The sequence below is a fragment of the Cebus imitator genome, unplaced genomic scaffold (genome assembly GCF_001604975.1).
Source record: "Cebus imitator isolate Cc_AM_T3 unplaced genomic scaffold, Cebus_imitator-1.0 Scaffold228, whole genome shotgun sequence".
Classification (NCBI taxonomy): domain Eukaryota; kingdom Metazoa; phylum Chordata; class Mammalia; order Primates; family Cebidae; genus Cebus; species Cebus imitator.
The window spans coordinates 2,669,998-2,688,471 of NW_016107543.1; the positions used below are offsets into that span (position 1 = coordinate 2,669,998).

The 18,474-nt window shown below is 54.2% G+C and overlaps 1 protein-coding gene across 3 annotated transcripts in view; it reads left to right on the forward strand.

The window, feature by feature from the left end:
* The first annotated feature begins 245 nt into the window (after nt 1-245).
* The window catches only part of ERBB2 (erb-b2 receptor tyrosine kinase 2), a 28,838-nt gene continuing 10,609 nt past the window's right edge, over nt 246-18,474 (forward strand). For 2 of the 3 annotated variants that reach the window (XM_017497277.2, XM_017497278.2), the window contains exons 1-15: nt 246-602; nt 7,277-7,428; nt 8,293-8,506; nt 9,583-9,717; nt 10,084-10,152; nt 10,357-10,472; nt 10,611-10,752; nt 12,834-12,953; nt 13,202-13,328; nt 15,935-16,008; nt 16,095-16,185; nt 16,386-16,585; nt 16,939-17,071; nt 17,154-17,244; nt 17,934-18,094. In XM_017497277.2, the coding sequence (XP_017352766.1) occupies nt 530-602; nt 7,277-7,428; nt 8,293-8,506; nt 9,583-9,717; nt 10,084-10,152; nt 10,357-10,472; nt 10,611-10,752; nt 12,834-12,953; nt 13,202-13,328; nt 15,935-16,008; nt 16,095-16,185; nt 16,386-16,585; nt 16,939-17,071; nt 17,154-17,244; nt 17,934-18,094 (1,898 nt within the window). In that variant the 5' untranslated portion in view covers nt 246-529. Of the gene's footprint in view, nt 603-7,276; nt 7,492-8,292; nt 8,507-9,582; nt 9,718-10,083; nt 10,153-10,356; nt 10,473-10,610; nt 10,753-12,833; nt 12,954-13,201; nt 13,329-15,934; nt 16,009-16,094; nt 16,186-16,385; nt 16,586-16,938; nt 17,072-17,153; nt 17,245-17,933; nt 18,095-18,474 lie in introns of all 3 variants that reach the window. The other variant, XM_037727366.1, reaches the window with a different exon arrangement.

Sequence of the window (18,474 nt, forward strand, 5' to 3'; positions counted from 1 at the left end):
GTTTAAGATAAAACCTGCGACTTAAAAGAGCATGAAGAGTGGCAGCCTACGGAATTTGTCCTGGACTCTGGGGGAGGGGGCAGAATCACCAGCCTCTGCAGTTAGGGATTCTCCGAGGAAAATTGTGAGAACGGCTGCAGGCAACCCAGGCGTCCCGGCGCTGGGAGGGACGCACCCAGGCCTGCGCGGAGAGAGGGAGAAAGTGAAGCTGGGAGTTGCCACTCCCAGACTTGTTGGAATGCAGTTGGAGGGGGCGAGCTGGGAGCGCGCTTGCTCCCAATCACAGGAGGAGGAGGAGGTGGAGGAGGAGGGCTGCTTGAGGAAGTATAAGAATGAAGTTGTGGAGCTGAGATTCACCTCCTTCGGGACGGGAGAGACCAGGGGAGCCCCCCGGGCAGCTGCGCACCCCTTCCCACGGGGCCCTTTCCGGCGCTGCGCGCCGGGCCTCCACCCCTCGCCGCGCCCCGCGCCCCGCGCCCCACCAGCCTGGTCCAGTCGGAGCCATGGGGCCAGAGCCGCAGTGAGCACCATGGAGCTGGCGGCCTGGTGCCGCTGGGGGATCCTCCTCGCCCTCTTGCCCCCCGGAGCCGCGGGCACCCAAGGTGGGTCTGGTGTGGGGAGGGGACGGAGCAGCGGCGGGACCTTGCTGCCTGGATCCCCCTCCGAGGTCCACCCGCCGGCAGGGCCAGAGGAGCCCGGACTAGCTCTTCCATCCCGAAGTTGAGGACGGTCCAGACGCTCAGGGCAGCGGGGCCCTCGGGCCGGAGGGGGCAGTTACACGGCAGCGGCTCGAGATGGCTCATTCCAGAGACTGGCGCTTTCCAGGCTCCCAGGGGGACCCGGGAGCTTGTCAAAGAAGTTCTCTGAAATTGTTTAGAAACTTTTCCCTCAATGAGTGTATTGCATAGAGCGTGAGCGCGTATTTCCCCCCTTCTCGAGCCCCTTCAAGCTTTCTCAAAGCCTTTCCAGTTGGCAGCCTCCGCCTCCGGACTGGCCTGGGCTGGATTCCTTGGGGGGGTCCTCTGCCCTGCCCCTCCGCCAGCCCCTCCCCGCTCCCCTTCAGACGATTTTGGTTTGGTTGCTCCTGCTTCTGGCTGGGTCGGTTGTGTGTGTGTGGTGGGGTGCGGGGGTGGCATAGCAACCTGTCCCAAACATAGCTGGGGAGGAAAGGGTGGCCCAGAGGGTGGCCTCTTGCTGGGGTCCGGGTTGGGGGCGGGGGAGACGTTTGCTTCTAACAGATTCTTAGGGCCAGCCTAGGGACTGTGCTCTGTGACTTTTGGAGCGCGTGGACCATGGAGGGGTGGTGGTGGGTTACTTGGGGTGTAAAGTGGGAGAGTTCCCAGGGAAGGAAGCTAAGAAACGGGCCAGATGGGGGCCTAGGGAGGGCTGAGTGGTTCTGCCGCTTTTTCTTTGGTGCTGTGCTTGGGGAAGGGTGAGTGGGGGCAGTGTGTATCCTGACCCATCTGTCCACCTGTGTGCATTAATCATAAAAGCTAACATATAGCCTGGGCCAGGTATACTCTGCCCGGAACTATGTGTGGCGTTTTGCATGCACTCTCCTTTAATCCTGAAACACCTCTATAGTGGAAGGTTTGCCAGCATTCTGGACTTAAAGAGGTTGAGTAGCAGCCGGTAAATGGTGGGATTAACATGGGACCCCAGGCAGTTCGACCCCCGGCAGTGCGACCCCCAACCATGCATTCGAAATCACTGTATGAATGAATGCACCTGGAGCAATGAGGGACACTGTTCCCTGAATCACTGGGTTGTAGGGGATACAAAATGAAAGTGTTCTGGGAGCTGTGGGTGGTCCCTATAGGTCAGGGGGTCTGGGGAGGGGGTGGGTGTCATCGTGTCTGTGTGTTGCCCGAGGGGCCCTCTGTGAGTGAGTGTATGGCTGTGTTATATCTGCATGTCTATGCTAAGCTGTTCCTGAGTTGTGTGGTCTTTGTGATTGTGTGTCTGGGCTTTATGTTGCCAAACAGCAGCCCCTCTGCTGACTTGGGGACACAGGCTGAACTCTGTCCTCTCCAGGAACTCCCTCAAGGTGCTGGGCCAGATATGCCATAAACAGAGGGAGTAGCCTTCTGTGGCCACGCCTTCTTGCTGAGGAAGAAGGCTCCTCTCTTCCAGGGAGTCCATCCTTGCCCTCCCTGTTTCCCAGACAGGCATCTTCACCTCTCACCTTCTGATGAGAAGGGTGAGGCCAGGCTGGGCTGTCAGGCTGAGCTGCTGCCCTTCTTCACCTTGGGCTGATAGTTGATCAAGGAATAGCAGCTGCTGCAGAGCTGGATTTCAGGGCTGGGTTCTCTGGATGGGGCCTCCTCATGTCCTCACCCCTCAACCTGTGCTATTGATTATATTGTGCAGGAGATGGTTAAAAAGCCATTGCACAGCCTGGGCAACATGACAAAACTCTTTCAGTACAAAACTACAAAAATTAGCTGGATGTGGTGACACATGCCTGTAGTCCCAGCTACTCTGGAGGCTGAGGCAGGAGGATCACCTGAGCTCAGGAAGTTGAGGCTGCAGTGAGCGATGATCACAACTGCACTCCAGCTTGGGCGACAGAGTGAGACCCTGTTTCAGAAAAAAAAAGTGCACCACCCATTTGCCTCCGGCACCCAGATTTTACCCAAGGGCTGAGGGCTGGGGCAGGAATGTGGGGGAAGGGAAGGCCTAGAGGGAGTCCCAGAGGGGTCAGGATTTTGCTGAGATCCTTTCTTAGAGGTGCAGATTTTTGCAAATTGCAGCAAGTACATCCTTTTAATCTTGCAGCACTCCTTCATATTTTAATTCCAGTATGATTCTTCCAACAGCCTCCTCTCTTTACGGTACTTGGGGAAAGTACTCATTTTATTTGAAAAAATAAAAAAATGGAAAAGATAAGGATTAAATGTAAAAAGAAAAAATATGTGGCATTCCAAAGTCAGACATGAAGAACTTCTAATTTTCTCTTGGTTTATTACCCATATTCCTGCTGTATGAACCTGTCTTGCTTTAACTTTGAAGAAATGTGCGGTGTACTTCCTATAGGCTAGGTTTTTATCCATGGTTTCATTTAATCTCTGCAACAGTCCTGTGAAGTAGGTGCACAGATGAGACAATGGAAGTTCAGAGAAATGAAGCAACTTACCCAAAGCTCCCAGCTACCCAGTAATGTCCAGGGCATTTTTGGGCTCTGATGAGGAGGCAATAAGAGGTAGTTAGAGTCTTATTCCAGCCAACAATCATGGGTTGAACAGTGCCTTAGGGGCAGGCAGGTGGCCAGATGGGAGGAGAGGCGCTCGTCTTGTTCAGGTGAATGACCTTTCCATCCACTTCTCTAGGCTGCAGAAAGTGGGGCTGAGCTGGTGGGCCCTGAGGTCCCCTCCTGACTTCGGAGTCCTTTCCCTGTCCAGCCAGTGCCTGCCTTCCTTTAGGGACCTCCTAGCATGGCAGGGGGCTGAGGCCAGGAGGGTACAGGGGCCACTCTGACACACAGCGCTGTGGGCGAGAGAGACAGCTGAAGTGGCAGCATGAGGGGCCAGTGTGGGGCTGTGGCTGGGAAGGCTGGCGTGGGGCCCGGGGTAGTTATGGCTGTCCTTGGGTGATAGAATGATCTGGAAAGAGAGTCCCCTTACGACCCTCCACCTATAGGTAGCCCCTCTAGAGTGGTACCTTTGTCTTTTGTTTGGCCACCCATCCTCCCGCTGAGAAGAGAGTGGAGGTGGGGGTAAGGGATGTGTGCTCTTTCAAGGAGTGGGAGAATTGTTCTGGCGAATGTTTGTGTTGTCCCAGTTCTGTTTACAAAGCCTCCTCATGTTTACAGATGGCTGCGCAATTCATTACCTCATTTAACTCTCATATACCTTCTCTGAGGGAGTAAGAGCTGTTCCAGCCCAGTTGAGGTCAGTAAATATCCACTGAGTTGCAGGCACTGCGGGGCATAGAGATGGATCCGATTTAGCTTCTGCCCTGGAGGTCTGGGGACTTGCTCAAGATCGCACAGTGAATAGCCGAGCTAGGGCTCTCATCTAAAGACCCTGGGCCCAGGCCCTGGTCTGATGTCAGGCCTGATACACCAGGTGTTTGTGGTCGGGGAGTTCCAGTGTCACTTTAATGGGCGGTGACATTATGCGTCTGGGGATGCAGATTGTTTTACTGTAGTGTTCATGGAAACCAAGGGAAGTGATGGCTCTTCTGCTGTGAGCAAAAGGAACAGCTGGGGCTGCAGGCTGGTGGGGAGGAGAGAACCCACCTGAGGGAAACCCAGGGCTGGGGTCAAGTCCTGACCACCAGAATCCAGAGAGATATGAAGGACTGTGACCAGCTCTGAGCAGAGAGATAGATACCATGACCTCAGCTGGTTCCTTTTGTTTGGAGACTCTTGACTGGATTTAATTCATTCATTCACTCACTCAGCAGACACTTAACCAGCACTCCTTGTGGCTGGTCCTGCCTCATACTATCTTTGCTCTGGAGAATTGGAGGTGGGGGTTCCTGAGGGCTAGGGTCCTGGAGACAAGGACACTCCTGGGTAGAATTAGACCTACCTCCCAAAAAAATCAGTGGGGGCCGGGCGCTTTGCCTCATGCCTGTAATCTCTGCACTTTGGGAGGCTGAGGCAGGCGGATCACAAGGTCAGGAGTTCGAGACCAGCCTGGCCAACACAATGAAACCCGGTCTCAACTAAAAATACAGAAATTAGCCCGGTGTGGTGGCAGGTGCCTGTAATCCCAGCTACTCAGGAGGCTGAGGCAGGAAAATTGCTTGAACCTGGGGCAGAGGTTGCAGTGAGCTGAGATCGTGCCACTGCACTCCAGCCTGGGCAACAGGGCAAGACTCCATTTCAAAAAAAGAAAATCAATGGGACAGGCAGATGTGGGGACCATGCTAAGGAGATGGGAGAGTGGGAGGGAGGTGTCAGGAAGGCCTTCTTGACCTCATGTGGGCTGGCGGGGGTGTTAGCCAGCAAGCACCCAGTTCCCTGGGAACGGTTCTCAGGGTACCAATTTTACCACCTGTCTGCAGACACTAAGATTCTTAATCAGACTTAAATTGGCCACAAATCAGGTAAACAAACTCGCTAGTGGGGTGGGGCTACAACCCGTTCTGACCCTCCAGTCCAGCCCAGCCCAGCCACCCTGCCCTGCCTAGAGCCTGTGGTGATTATCGGAGGCATCGGAAGAATTAGCATGTATTTACGTTGGCGTGGGGTGTGGGGTGGATTTGTATATGTGCATTTAGACCTAGTGGAAGGAACGCGGGATCTGAAGGCAGGCTGACCTGAGTTCCAGTCCTGCCTATTGCTCGAAAGCTTTATGATGAGGAGCTAACCCCTGCCAGCCTCAGTTGTTTTCTTTGCAAGACGGAGGAGGTTGCAGCCCCAGTCTGTGGAGCATGTTATGCAGATCCACCCAGAGTGCCTGCTGGGCACACAGTAGGTGCTCAGCTGGCACACAGTAGGTGCTCAGCTCAGTGACTGTGGTGGCCCCCACTCCCCATTGTTGTTGTTTTCCTATTGCCTGGTGGCCACAGCTGGCATCCCTTGAAAAGGGCTGCAGGGGGTGGAGTCGGCCCCTGCTCCAGCCCTGTGGGGACCCTGGGCTTGGGCCAGGGCCCGGGGTCTGGGCCTGCAAACAGCTGTGTCTATAAAGCAGCTGAAGGGCTGAGGCCGGGGGAGGTCCTGGCAGCAGGGCGTTATTTTGGGCCTGGCCTGCCACCCCCAGCTCCTGTTTCTCTTGGGAGTCTGTAGGGGGAGGAGGAGAAGAGGAGGGGGTGCAAGTGGGTGAGGCATGGAGCAGGGAGGCCTCCATCAGGGACATGGACCCTTGAGTTCTATTTCTGAGCCCTCCTATTCCTCCCTCTTTGTCCATATCTGCCCAGAGAGGTGGGAATAGAGGCCACTCTGGGTATTACTGGGAGACCACCAGTTTGTGGCCAGGCCACTGGCCTGGGCAGGGAACCCAGGGGCTTACCCTACCAGGCTCTCCCAGCTCTCTGAAGGCAGGGGGTACCTTGTATTACCCCCTAGGATTTGACCTTAGGCTCTGACTTGCTGGGAGAGCAGTGCCTCTGGGGTCAGACCCCAAGCCAGCACTTGTGCTGTCCCTGAATCTGCATGTAGCCTGTGGGAGGCGGAGCAGTAACTGGCAGGAATTCTGGGCAGCTCAGGCACCTGTGGGCCTGTGGGCCTGAGGGTGCCCTCCGCCCTCACCCTCCCGATCTCCTGGGCAAGACACGCCAGGTGATTCATCTCACCAGAGCAGAAAAACAAGTTCAACTGGGCACTTTCATCTCCCCCCGCTGGCAGGCCTGGTGTGAACTGCTACCCTAGCACCCCCTCACCAGGGATTCTTTACCCCCTCTAGTATTCATGGCCTTCATGGACATTTCTGGTCTCAGGGATACCAGGCTGGGGTCCAGGTGGGCCAGGTGTGGCAGTTCAGCTCTGTGTCCCATGGCTGATGGCTGATGCTGGGCAGGTACGCAGGGCTGACGTAGTGCCTTTGTGGCAGCAGTTTCGTGGCACAGATTCTGCCAGCTTGTTCTGGAGTCTTGCCCTGAGGAGGTGGCCAGATGAGGGTGCCAGCGCAGGAAACCTTGGTGCAGGATCTGTGCCACCCTGGCCCGGGATCTGCAGCCTGTGTCCAGATGCCCACAGCTGGAGTCTGATGCTCCTTTTCTCTTCATGGGGGACTCCCAGAGGTCTCTGCAATGACCAGGGCCCTGGTTGCCCCATGCCCCCACTACAACTCCAGCTGACCTTCCTTCCCTACTCTCTGGGTGGTATTACGGGGGTGTGCACCCCTTGCCAAGAGGTTGGCATGTGGGTGTACTGGAATGGCATAGGGAGAATGCCCCAAGTTTGTTTGCTTGGGAGAGGGGCAGGGGGTATCCAGAAGATTCATGATTCGTCATCGCCTCTCTTGGGGGATTTTTACCCCTGGCTCTGAGTTGTCCCTTTGGGACAAAGGGAGTCTTTCTTTTCCAGCCAACACCCTGTACTGGCGGGCGAGCTCCACAGGGCTGGCACGCTGGGGCAGCCTCTGGATGTACAGGGTGGGCCCAGTCAGAAGGAGCCTCTCCCCTGAAATCCCTCTACTTCCCAAACACACAAGCTTTCTTCTGCTGTTAACCCTGCAGGTTCAAGGGATGTGGGTAGAAGGGTCCTTCAGTCAGGCCTTCTCCCTGTCTGAGGTGGCATGACTCTGGGAATGAGTTTGGATGGGGTGGCCAGATCTGAGAAGGTCCCTGGCCAGTGTGCTCTGACCCATCTGCTCCCTCCTGCCAGTGTGCACCGGCACAGACATGAAGCTGCGGCTCCCTGCCAGTCCCGAGACCCACCTGGACATGCTCCGCCACCTCTACCAGGGCTGCCAGGTGGTGCAGGGTAACCTGGAACTCACCTACCTGCCCACCAATGCCAGCCTCTCCTTCCTGCAGGTGAGGCCCATGGGCAACCCAGCCAGGCCCTGCCTCCAGCTGGGCTGAGCCCTCTGTTTACAGGTGGGTGGCAGAAGAAGGTGCCATGCCCTTTATTTCCTCTCTTGTTGTTTCTCAACCAGGAAGTCCTTTCTAACGTCCAACCCCCATTCATTTTACTGCAGCATCAGTTGACTCTCTCTATAATGTGGCTGGCTGAGGACATCTCTGGATGGGATGCATCTGGGTTTCTGCTATAGCTTGTGCTCTCTTGTCAGCATGATCATGTCCCCCGTCCACCTGCCCCAGCCACTGTCCCTCTCCCACCCAGAGCAGCAGAAATGGCTGGTGAGAAAGGTGGATTACAGGCCCAGTTCTGCCACTGCTGAGCCCTATGAATGTGACCTATACCCCCTTTGATTCCTATCTGCATATTGGGAGCAATGGGTACCCACTGTGAAGCTCGAAAGAGAAATGTTTGTGAAAAGGCTGTGAGCAGGAGAGAGAGGGTGGAAACCAGCCTGCTGGGCCGTGTCCACGGACCCTGGAGTGGGGCCACCTGCTTGGTTTGTCAAATTGTAGACGCCATCCCATCCAGGCCTTTGCTTTCACTGATGAAGAAACTGAGATGCAGAGAGAGTGGGGCACCTGCTTAGAGTTTACAAAGGGTCCCCCCCACCGTTATCTTTCTTGGTCATGTAAGAATCTAGTGAGGCAAGGCAGGGCATTACCTTTATCTCCATTTTATCATGTTATATATGAGGGAACAGGGCTGCTCAGTAGCTGGGGGCCTTGCCCAAGATCCCCAAGTACTGGGGAGCCCCAGGGAGGCCTTGGGGTGTGGTAGTGTTCCTGCTTCAGCCCCACCCTACTGCTCCCTACCAGGATATACAGGAGGTGCAGGGCTACGTGCTCATCGCCCACAACCAAGTGAGACAGGTCCCGCTGCAGAGGCTGCGGATTGTACGAGGCACCCAGCTCTTTGAGGACAACTATGCCCTGGCTGTGCTAGACAACGGAGACCCTCTGGACAATACCACCCCTGTCACAGGGGCCTCCCCAGGAGGCCTGCGGGAGCTGCAGCTTCGAAGCCTCACAGGTGGCCTTCACCATCATTAAAACTTTCTCTTGGTTATTCAGAGCTGACCAGGGTCACAGCTGACCATGGGGAGGCTTTTTTGTGTGGATTAGAAATGGTGTCCTCTCTGCTGGGCACGGTGGCTCACGCCTGCAATCCCAGCACTTTAGGAGTTGAGGCGGGTGGATCACCTGAGGTCAGGAGTTTGAGACCAGCCTGACCAACATGGAAAAACCCTGTCTCTACTAAAAATACAAAATTTGCTGAGTGTGGTGGCGCATGCCTATAATCCCAGCTATTCGGGAGGCTGGAGCAAGAGAATCCCTTGAACCCAGGAGGCGTTGGTTGCGGTGAGCTGAGATCGCGCCATTGCACTCCAGCCTGGGCAACAAGAGTGAAACTCCATCTCGGGAAAAAAAAAAAAAAAAAGAAATGGCGTCCCTCTAGACAGATGCAGGCAGAGCCCAGGAAGACGCCCTCAGAAGATTGGAAAAAGATTCCCCGTCTTCCTAGGAAGGTGCAGCTTGCATAGCACACATCATTCAATCATAGAATGCAGGCTGGGTTTTTGCCCCAACTTGGCTGAGTGAAGTGTACAGTGAACAACCCGTGTCACTGTTTGGTGGCCTGGAGCCAACTGTGCCCAGAGTCTGGGTGCCATGTGTTTTGCCTGCAGGGTCCCATTTCAGTCACGCTGCAGTCCTGTCAGGAAAGAATCAGTGACTCTCATTCTACAGATGAGATAAGGGACAAAAGTTACGTAGCTAGTGAGTGATGGTGCTGGGTTTCGGACTCCACGGTCTCTTAACCACCAAGCAGCGTGCCCAGAGTAGAGGTGAGAGGGAAGGAGAAAGCTGCGGTCCACGTGGGCGTCTGGACCTAGCATGGACAGCTCACTCCTCCCTGGGTCTCGCTTTGTTCATGTTGTGGGGGTGGTGTTGGTGGGGCTCGAAGATGCCGAAGATCTCTTCTCTCCTCCCTGGGAAATCGGGCGGTTGTTTAAAAGGCCCGTTCCTGTCTTAGAAGGCATGAGGGCCCCAAGGGAGGCAGAAGGTGACTGAAGGGGAAAGGATCCCTGATCATTGCTCACCCCACAGAGATCTTGAAGGGAGGGGTCTGGATCCAGCGGAACCCCCAGCTCTGCTACCAGGACACGATTTTGTGGAAGGACATCTTCCACAAGAACAACCAGCTGGCTCTCACACTGATAGACACCAACCGCTCTCGGGCCTGTAAGCTATGCTCCTCCCTGCTGCTCCTTCTCTCGGACAGCCTGACCCCAGCCCCAGACTCCTGACTTACAATCCAGCACCCACCCGCCACTGCCCCGGCTGCCTATACCACCTATTTCCTCCCTCTCCATCCCTCCTGCCATCTCTCTGTGCCTCTTCATCTCTGACTCTGGGGTTCCCTGTCCCGTCTCCCTCTGCCTCTAGGTGGTGCCTCTGGTTTGGGGGCCTCTCTGCCTGTTAGGGTCCCTCCCTTGCTGTGCAGTTGGCCTTGTGGCCTCTGCTGCTGTTTGTGTCTCTCTCCATTGTTAACCTGTCCTCTTGCTGTTAGACATCTCTCTCACTGCCTCTCTCTGTTTCTGTCCTCAGGCCACCCCTGTTCTCCGGCATGTAAGGGCTCCCGCTGCTGGGGAGAGAGTTCTGAGGACTGTCAGAGCCGTGAGTCTCAGGGAGGCCTGGAGTCAGGGGAGGGGAGGGCCGGGGCAGGGTAGAACACAGGTGTCATATAGGCGACAAGGGAGGGGTGGGATAACAGGTTTGGGATGTCTTCCCTGGGGTAGATAGTCTCCCTAGAAGGTGATGCTGATGAGGGTCTAGTGCCCAGGGTGCCACTCAGCCCTCATCCTGCCCTTTGCCCAACAGTGACACGCACTGTCTGTGCCGGTGGCTGTGCCCGCTGCAAGGGCCCGCTGCCCACTGACTGCTGCCATGAGCAGTGTGCTGCCGGCTGCACGGGCCCCAAGCACTCTGACTGCCTGGTATGTGCCTCTGCCTTGTGCCTACTGTGCCCTATTCCCCAGGATGCAAGGGGTGGGTACCCTGCCTGGTACTGCCCTATTGCCCCTGGCACACCAGGGAAAAACAGCACAGTGACAACTAGCCACCTGTCCCCCCAGGCCTGCCTCCACTTCAACCACAGTGGCATCTGTGAGCTGCACTGCCCAGCCCTGGTCACCTACAACACAGACACCTTTGAGTCCATGCCCAACCCCGAGGGCCGGTATACATTTGGCGCCAGCTGTGTGACTGCCTGTCCCTGTGAGTGCCAGGGAGAAACACGGCTTTCATCGTTTGGTGGGGAGGTTGGTTTCTGTAAATGGGAGCATATGGGGAGCACTGTCTGCACCTTGCTTTGGGAGCCAGTCATGACAGTTCCTGCCGAACTGCCTTGTTCTTTCAACAGCTGTGGAGCAGGTGGCAGTAAGAAGAGGCAGCTAAGAGCCCAGACTTGGGAGCCAGACTGCCTGGGTTTGAAACCTGGCTCTATCACTTATTAGGCATGTGACCCTTGTGCTGTGCCTCAGTTTCCTCATCTGTAAAATGGGGGCAAGAATAGTCCCAGCCTCATAAGGTGGTTATAAAATTGTTTGAGTTAATATTTGTAAAGCTCTTAGAACAATGTCTGCTATGTACTAAGTGCTCCTAAATGTTAGCTTTTATTCTATAGTCTGGCTACATCATCAGTTTTACCTTTTATTTTTATTTATTTATTTTTTAGACTGAGTTTAGCTTTACTGCAGTGGCACGATCTCGGCTCACTGCAACCTCCGCCTCCTGGGTTCATGCTATTCTCGTGTCTCAGCCTCCTGAGTAGCTGGAATTACAGGCGCCCACCACCATGCCTGGCTAATTTTTTTTTTTTTGAGATAGAGTTTTGCTTTGTTGCCAGGCTGGAGTGCAGTGGCGTAATCTTGGCTTACTGCAAACTCTACCTCCTGGGTTCAAGCAATTCTCTGCCTAAGCCTCCCGAGGAGCTTGGATTACAGGCGCCCGCCACCATACCTTGCTAATTTTTTTTTTTTTTTTTTTAGTGGAGACGGGGTTTCACCATGTTGGCCAGGTGGTCTCGAACTCCTGACCTCAGGTGAGCCACTCGCCTTGGCCTCCCAAAGTACTAGGATTACAGGTGTGAGCTACCGTGCCTGGTCAGTTTTTGTATTTTTAGTACAGATGGGGTTTCAACAAGTTGTCCAGGCTTGTCTTGAACTCCTGACCTCAGGCAATCCACTTGCCTTGGCCACTCAAAGTGCTGGGATTACAGGCATGAGCCACCTCACCTAGATTTTTTTTTTTTTTTTTTTTTTAAGACAGAGTCTAGTTCTGTTGCCCAGGCTGGAGTGCAGTGGTGCAATCTCGGCTCACTGCAACCTTTGCCCTCCGCATTCAAACTATTCTTGTGCCTCAGTCTCTAGTAGCTGGGACTACAGGCATGCCCCACCACACCTGGCTAATTTTTGTATTTTTAGTAGAGATGGAGTTTCACCATGTTGGCCAAGCTGGTCTCAAACTCTTGACCTCAGGTGATCAGGGATTGCAAAGTGCTGGGAGGACAAGTGTGAGCTATCGTATCCGGCCTAGATCAGTTTTATTTAACAGCTCATCTGTTTTCTAATGAGCATTTATAGACTGGGCTTGGACCTGGGGAACCTCTTTCCTCCTCTCACAGGAACAGGAGTGGGCCTTCAGGTCCTGGCTGATTGTGTTGGGAAGAGAACAAAATGTAGAGCCAGGCCAGGTGCAGTAGCTCATGCCTGTAATCCCAGCACTTTGGGAGGCTGAGGTGGGTGGATCACGAGGTGAGGAGTTCGAGACCAGCCTGCCCAACATGGTGAAACCCTGTCTCTATTAAAAATACAAAAATTAGCCAGGTGTGGTGGCATGCGCCTGTAGTCCCAGCTACTTGGGAGGCTGAGGCAGGAGAATCGCTTGAACCAGGGAGGCGGAGGTTGCAGTGAGTCGAGCCTACACCATTGCACTCCAGCCTGGGCGACAGAGCAAGACTCTGTCTCAAAAAAAAAAAAAAAAAAAAAAAAAAAAAAAAAAGAAATGTAAAGCTAGACCATTTGGGTTCAAATCCTCGTTCCTCCACTCAGTAGCACAATGACCTTGGATAATTTACAGAGCGCTCTGCTTTGGGTCTCCCTTTTTGCAAAATGGGAATCTCACAGTGCTGATCCCATGCGGTTGTTGTGAGGAGTGAATGGGTGTCAGGTGCTGGTGCATGGTAGGGCATTTAAGTATTGGTTGATATTATTCTTCTTGCACCTGGGCATGGTGACACTGCTCATGGTGGTGCACGAAGGGCCAGGTACGTGGATACATGTTCCCACTCTCCTTAGACAACTACCTATCAACGGACGTGGGATCCTGCACGCTTGTCTGCCCCCTGCACAACCAAGAGGTGACAGCAGAGGACGGAACACAGCGGTGTGAGAAGTGCAGCAAGCCCTGTGCCCGAGGTACCCACTCTGTCCCTCTGCGCCTACAGCCTGGCCCAGCCCACGTTTTCCTGTCTTTCCTCAGACCCTCCTGGAACCCAGTCCTTTCCTTCTACTCTCTCTACCCCTGGCCCGCCTCAGCCCTACAAGCATCCCTATATCCTTTGTCAGCATGGGGAGGGGCCTGGACCCTAAGGCCCATGTGGCTGTTGACCCGTCTTGGTGTGAAGGCTGAGACGGCCCCTTCACTGCCCACTTGCACCCCTCAGTGTGCTATGGTCTGGGCATGGAGCACTTGCGAGAGGTGAGGGCGGTCACCAGTGCCAATATCCAGGAGTTTGCTGGCTGCAAGAAGATCTTTGGGAGCCTGGCATTTCTGCCGGAGAGCTTTGATGGGTAAGAGTGGGCATGATGGCCCTGAGACTGTGTCAGGGCAGACAGAGTCCTGAGGACCCAGATGTGGCAGCATCTCTGGGGGGTGGCAGGAGACAGAAGTTGTCGGCGGGGTGGGGGGTGGGTGGGGCAAGAACATACAGGAAGCAGATGGGAGACCAGAGGGAGCAGCGTCTTTGGGTTGGGGGTGGTTATTTTTGTAAAGGACATGCTATCCGTGAACAAGGACTTGTAAGGAGGTCAGACCATCTAGATAAAGCAAAATTCCCTTTGAGTTCATAGCAGCTTTATTCAAAATATCCCCAAATTATAAAAAACTCAAATGTGCATGACTAGGTGAAGGGCTAAACAAGCAGCAGTGTATCCATTTGGTGAAATTCTACTTAGCAACAGGAGATGAACTACCGATACAACATGAATGAATCTCAGACACATTACACTGAGCAAAAGAAGCCAAGATTCCATACTGTCTGATCCCCTTTATGTGAGGCTCTGAACACACAAAACCACTCTGTGGTGGGAGAGATCAGAACGGTGGCCGCCCTAGGGTGTGGGGGGGCCTCAAAAGGGAGGGACACAAGGGACATTTCTGGGGTAATAGAAATGTTCTGGGTCAGGCATGGTGGCTCACGCCTGTAATCCCAGCACTTTGGGAGGCCAAGGAGGGCGGATCATGAGGCCAGGAGTTCGAGACCAGCCTGACCAACATGGTGAAACCCTGTCTCAGCTAAACATACAAAAATTGTCCAGGCATGGTGGTGCGTACCTGTAATCCCAGCTAGCTACTCAGGAGGCTGAAGCAGGAGAATCGCTTGAACCTGGGAGGCAGAGGTTGCAGTGAGCCAAGATCGTGGCACTGCACTCCAGCCTGGGTGACAAAGCAAGACTCTGTCTCAAAAAAAAGAAGAGAAAGACTTAAAGAAAAATGTTCTGTATATTGAATGGGGTAGTGGATACATGAGTGAATGCTTTTGTCAAAACATCAAACTGTATGCTAAGAGTCTGTGCATTTTATTGTATATAAGTTATACTTCAATAGAAGATGAATTGGGGCCAGGCACAGTGGCTCACACCTGTAATTCCAGCACTTTGGGAGGCTGAGGCAGGAAGATCACTTGAGGTCAGGAGTTCAAGACCAGCCTGGCCAATGTGGTGAAACCCCGTCTCTACAATAAAAAAATTAGCCAGGCTTGGTGGTGTGCGCCTGTAGTCCCAGCTACTTGGGAGGCTGAGCCAGGAGAATTGCTTGAACCTGGGAGGTAAAGGTTGCAGTAAGCTGAGATTTTGCCACTGCACTCTAGCCTGGGCAATAGAGTGAGACCCTGTCTGAAAAAAAAAAAAAAAAAAAAAAAAAAAAAAAAAAAAAAAAAAAAAAAAAAAAAAAAAAAAAAAAAAAAAAAAAAAAAAAAAAAAAAAAAGAATCGGGCCAGGTGTGGTAGTGCACATTATAGGCATTGGCTCACGCCTGTAATCCTAGCACTTTGGGAGGCTGAGGCAGGAGGATTGCTTGAGCCCAGGAGTTCAAGGAAACATAGTGAGATTCCCATCTCTACAAAAAATAGAAAAAATTAGCCAGGCATGGTTGTGTTCACCTGTAGTCTCAGCTACTAGGGAGACTGAGGTGGGGGAATCACCTGAGCCTGGGAGGTGGAGGTTGCAGTGAGTTGAGATCATGCCACAGTACTCTAGCCTGGCTGACAGAGTGAGACCCTGTCTCAAGAAAAGGAAAAAAAGAAAATTCCCTTTCATGCTTCCTTTACCTCCGCTCTCCATTCCAGAGGGGATCAGGGTTAACAGTGTGTCTGTTCATCTAGACCATTTATGCATCTGTAGACACACACACAGTGAAGTGTGGTTTTCATCGTTTTGGTGGGGAGGTTGGTTTCCGTAAATGGGAGCATATGGGGAGCACTGTCTGCACCTTGCTTTGAGAGTCAAAGTGCCTCGTTCTCTCAATAGCTGCTGAGCAGATGGCAGCAAGGAGAGGCAGCTAAGAGCCCAGACTTGGGAGCCAGACTGCCTGGGTTTGAAACCTGGCTGTACTACTTACTAGGCATGTGACCCTCGTGCTGTGCTTCAGTTTCCTCATCTGTAAAATGGGGCCAAGAATAGTCCCAACCTCATAAGATGATTGTACCACCGCACCTGGCCAGATGATTATAAAATTTGAATGAGTTAATATTTGTAAAGCTCTTGGAACAGTGCCTGGCAGATACTAAGTGCTCCTAAATGTTGATTTTTATTATGTGGTCTGGGTGGCTCAGGGCTTTGTTTAACAGCTCCCCTATTTACTAATAGACATTGAAATCATGTTCCATTTTCACTCTTACAAACAGTTCCACCTCGTATGTGGCTCTGGGAACACAGGCCAGTGTCTCCCTAGGCCACATTCCTAGAAATAAGATTTCTAGATCAAAGGATAAATACTGTTTTCATAGATGTTGCCAAACTAAGGCCTGGACTTTGAAGTCCAGGATGGGAACAGCCAGTCTGGATGGGCAAAGGGTTTGAGGGAAGGCATTCACGGTGGGGAGTGGGCTGGCACACCCAGCGCTGGGAGTGATGTCCAACCTGTTCCTGGCCCTGCTGACTCCTCCTGATTCCTCCAGGGACCCAGCCTCCAACACCGTCCCCCTACAGCCAGAGCAGCTCCAAGTGTTTGAGACTCTGGAAGAGATCACAGGTGGGCTCTGTCTTTGTATCCTGCTCTGCAGGGGCTGGGAGTCCTTGTCGTGTCCCCAACCCCCTCATCTCACCCTCTGCCTGCAGGTTACCTGTACATCTCAGCATGGCCAGACAGCCTGCCTGACCTCAGCGTCTTCCAGAACCTGCAAGTAATCCGAGGACGAATTCTTCACAAGTGAGCACTGGGAAAGAGGGGGCCTGGTAGGGGAGGAGTCCCAGGGAGGAGTCCCTGTGGGAAGCTTGGGGCCTGGGGGAGTACTCCTGTTCCCCCGGGACACAGCAGTAGCCTTTCTGTGAGAGTTTGCAGAGTGTGCTGGGGGCGGAGGAAGATGAGGGTAGCCTTTGCTGACTGTGAAGGGCGTGCATCTCCCATAGTGGTGCCTACTCGCTGACCCTGCAAGGGCTGGGCATCAGCTGGCTGGGGCTGCGCTCACTGCGGGAACTGGGCAGTGGACTGGCCCTTATCCACCACAATGCCCGCCTCTGCTTCGTGCACACGGTGCCCTGGGACAGTCTCTTCCGGAACCCGCACCAAGCCCTGCTCCACACTGCCAACCGGCCAGAGCACGAGTGTGGTAAGACAGGGAGCCCAGCGCGTACTCCCCATCTGCCAGCACATAGGAGTGCCCATGGGGCCCTGGCAGCAGCATTCTTGGACTTGTGCAGGCTGCCTGTCCCTGTGCGCCCTCTTGACTCAGCTCTGGCTGGCTTGGCCTCTTGGCATGGCTTCTCTAGCTGGGTCCTACCTGCCTTGGCCTCCTTCCCTCCCCCTCTATTTCTGAAATCTCATAACTCTTCCTCTTCCTACATCTGCCCCACCTGTCCCCACCCCTGCAGCCCAGAGCCATGCCCACAGCCAGTTCCCTGATTCACTTGGACCTGGGGCCTCCCCCAAAAATCCCCTGTGGCCTCTTCCTCCTCACTGCAGTGGGCAAGGACCTGGCCTGCCACCCACTGTGCGCCCGAGGGCACTGCTGGGGTCCCGGGCCCACCCAGTGTGTCAACTGCAGCCAGTTCCTTAGGGGCCAGGAGTGCGTGGAGGAATGCCGAGTACTGCAGGGGTATGCGGGGCAGAGGAGAGGGGCGGCTGGAGGGGTGCAGGGGGCCACTCTCAGACCCCCTCACCACCGTTTCTTCTCTCAGGCTCCCCAGAGAGTATGTGAATGCCAGACACTGTTTGCCGTGCCACCCTGAGTGTCAGCCCCAGAATGGCTCAGTGACCTGTTCTGGACCGGTGAGCTGCTGGCAGGCTCAGAGCTGGGTGGAGGGAGGCAGCGAGGGGGCATTGCCAGGGACTTGGCAGGCTGGTGAGACGCGGCAGGGTGTGCTGTCTGGTAAAATATCCCTGGAGAGGGCGCAGTGCTCAGACCTGAACAAGCAGCAGGGTGGCAGGAGCGGGGCCCTTCAGACTATGAAAAGTTCCAGAGGTCTGTGTTCGTGGCTGTGGCTGTGCTAGGTGGTTAGCCCTGCGGGCTCAGGTGTCAGACTACCTGGATTCAGATCCAGGTCCTGCTTCCAACCTTGTTTTTTTCATTCCTAAAATGGGTATTGTAATAGTACCTGTCTTGCTGGGGTGTGGCGAGAATGAAATTAAACAGGGCTTGGCACAGCAAAGCACTGGAAAGGCTTTCTACGCAGCAGTGACTGTGGTTACTCGCTGTTACACCTTAGGTAATGCATTTTCCTCTCTGGGTGCCTCCCATTCTCCGGCTGAGTCCCCGCCCAGGATCCAGCTTGGAGGAGGGCCCTGAGGGAGGGGCCACAGAGACTGGGTGAAGAGCAGGACTGTTTGTCCCAGGGGCACGGTGAAAATCGCTGCTGTGTGACTGTGGGAAGCAGGAAGGGAACCCAACCAGGGGCCTGATCCTGCTGCTCTGGGGGTATCAGTGTCAGCCCCCCACAAACCTTTTCTGCCCCCACCAGGAGGCTGACCAGTGTGTGGCCTGTGCCCACTACAAGGACTCTCCTTTCTGCGTGGCCCGCTGCCCCAGCGGTGTGAAACCTGACCTCTCCTACATGCCCATCTGGAAGTTTCCAGATGAGGAGGGCACATGCCAGCCTTGCCCCATCAACTGCACCCACTCGTGAGTCTGAGGGTCTTTTCTGCAGAAAGAAGGACTTTACTTTCAGGGGCCTTTCTGGGGCTCTTATAAAAGGGGGCCAACTCTCCCTTTGTCATATCTTGTTTCTGATGACAAAAGCAACACATTGTGAAAATTGTAAAATTAAAACATGAAATATAAGTTAATGTCGGCCGGGCGCGGTGGCTCACGCCTGTAATCCCAGCACTTTGGGAGGCCGAGGCGGGTGGATCACGAGGTCAAGAGATCGAGACGATACTGGTCAACATGGTGAAACCCCATCTCTGCTAAAAATACAAAAATTAGCTGGGCATGGTGGTGCGTGCCTGTAGTCCCAGCTACTTGGGAGGCTGAGGCAGGAGAATTGCTTGAACCCAGGAGGC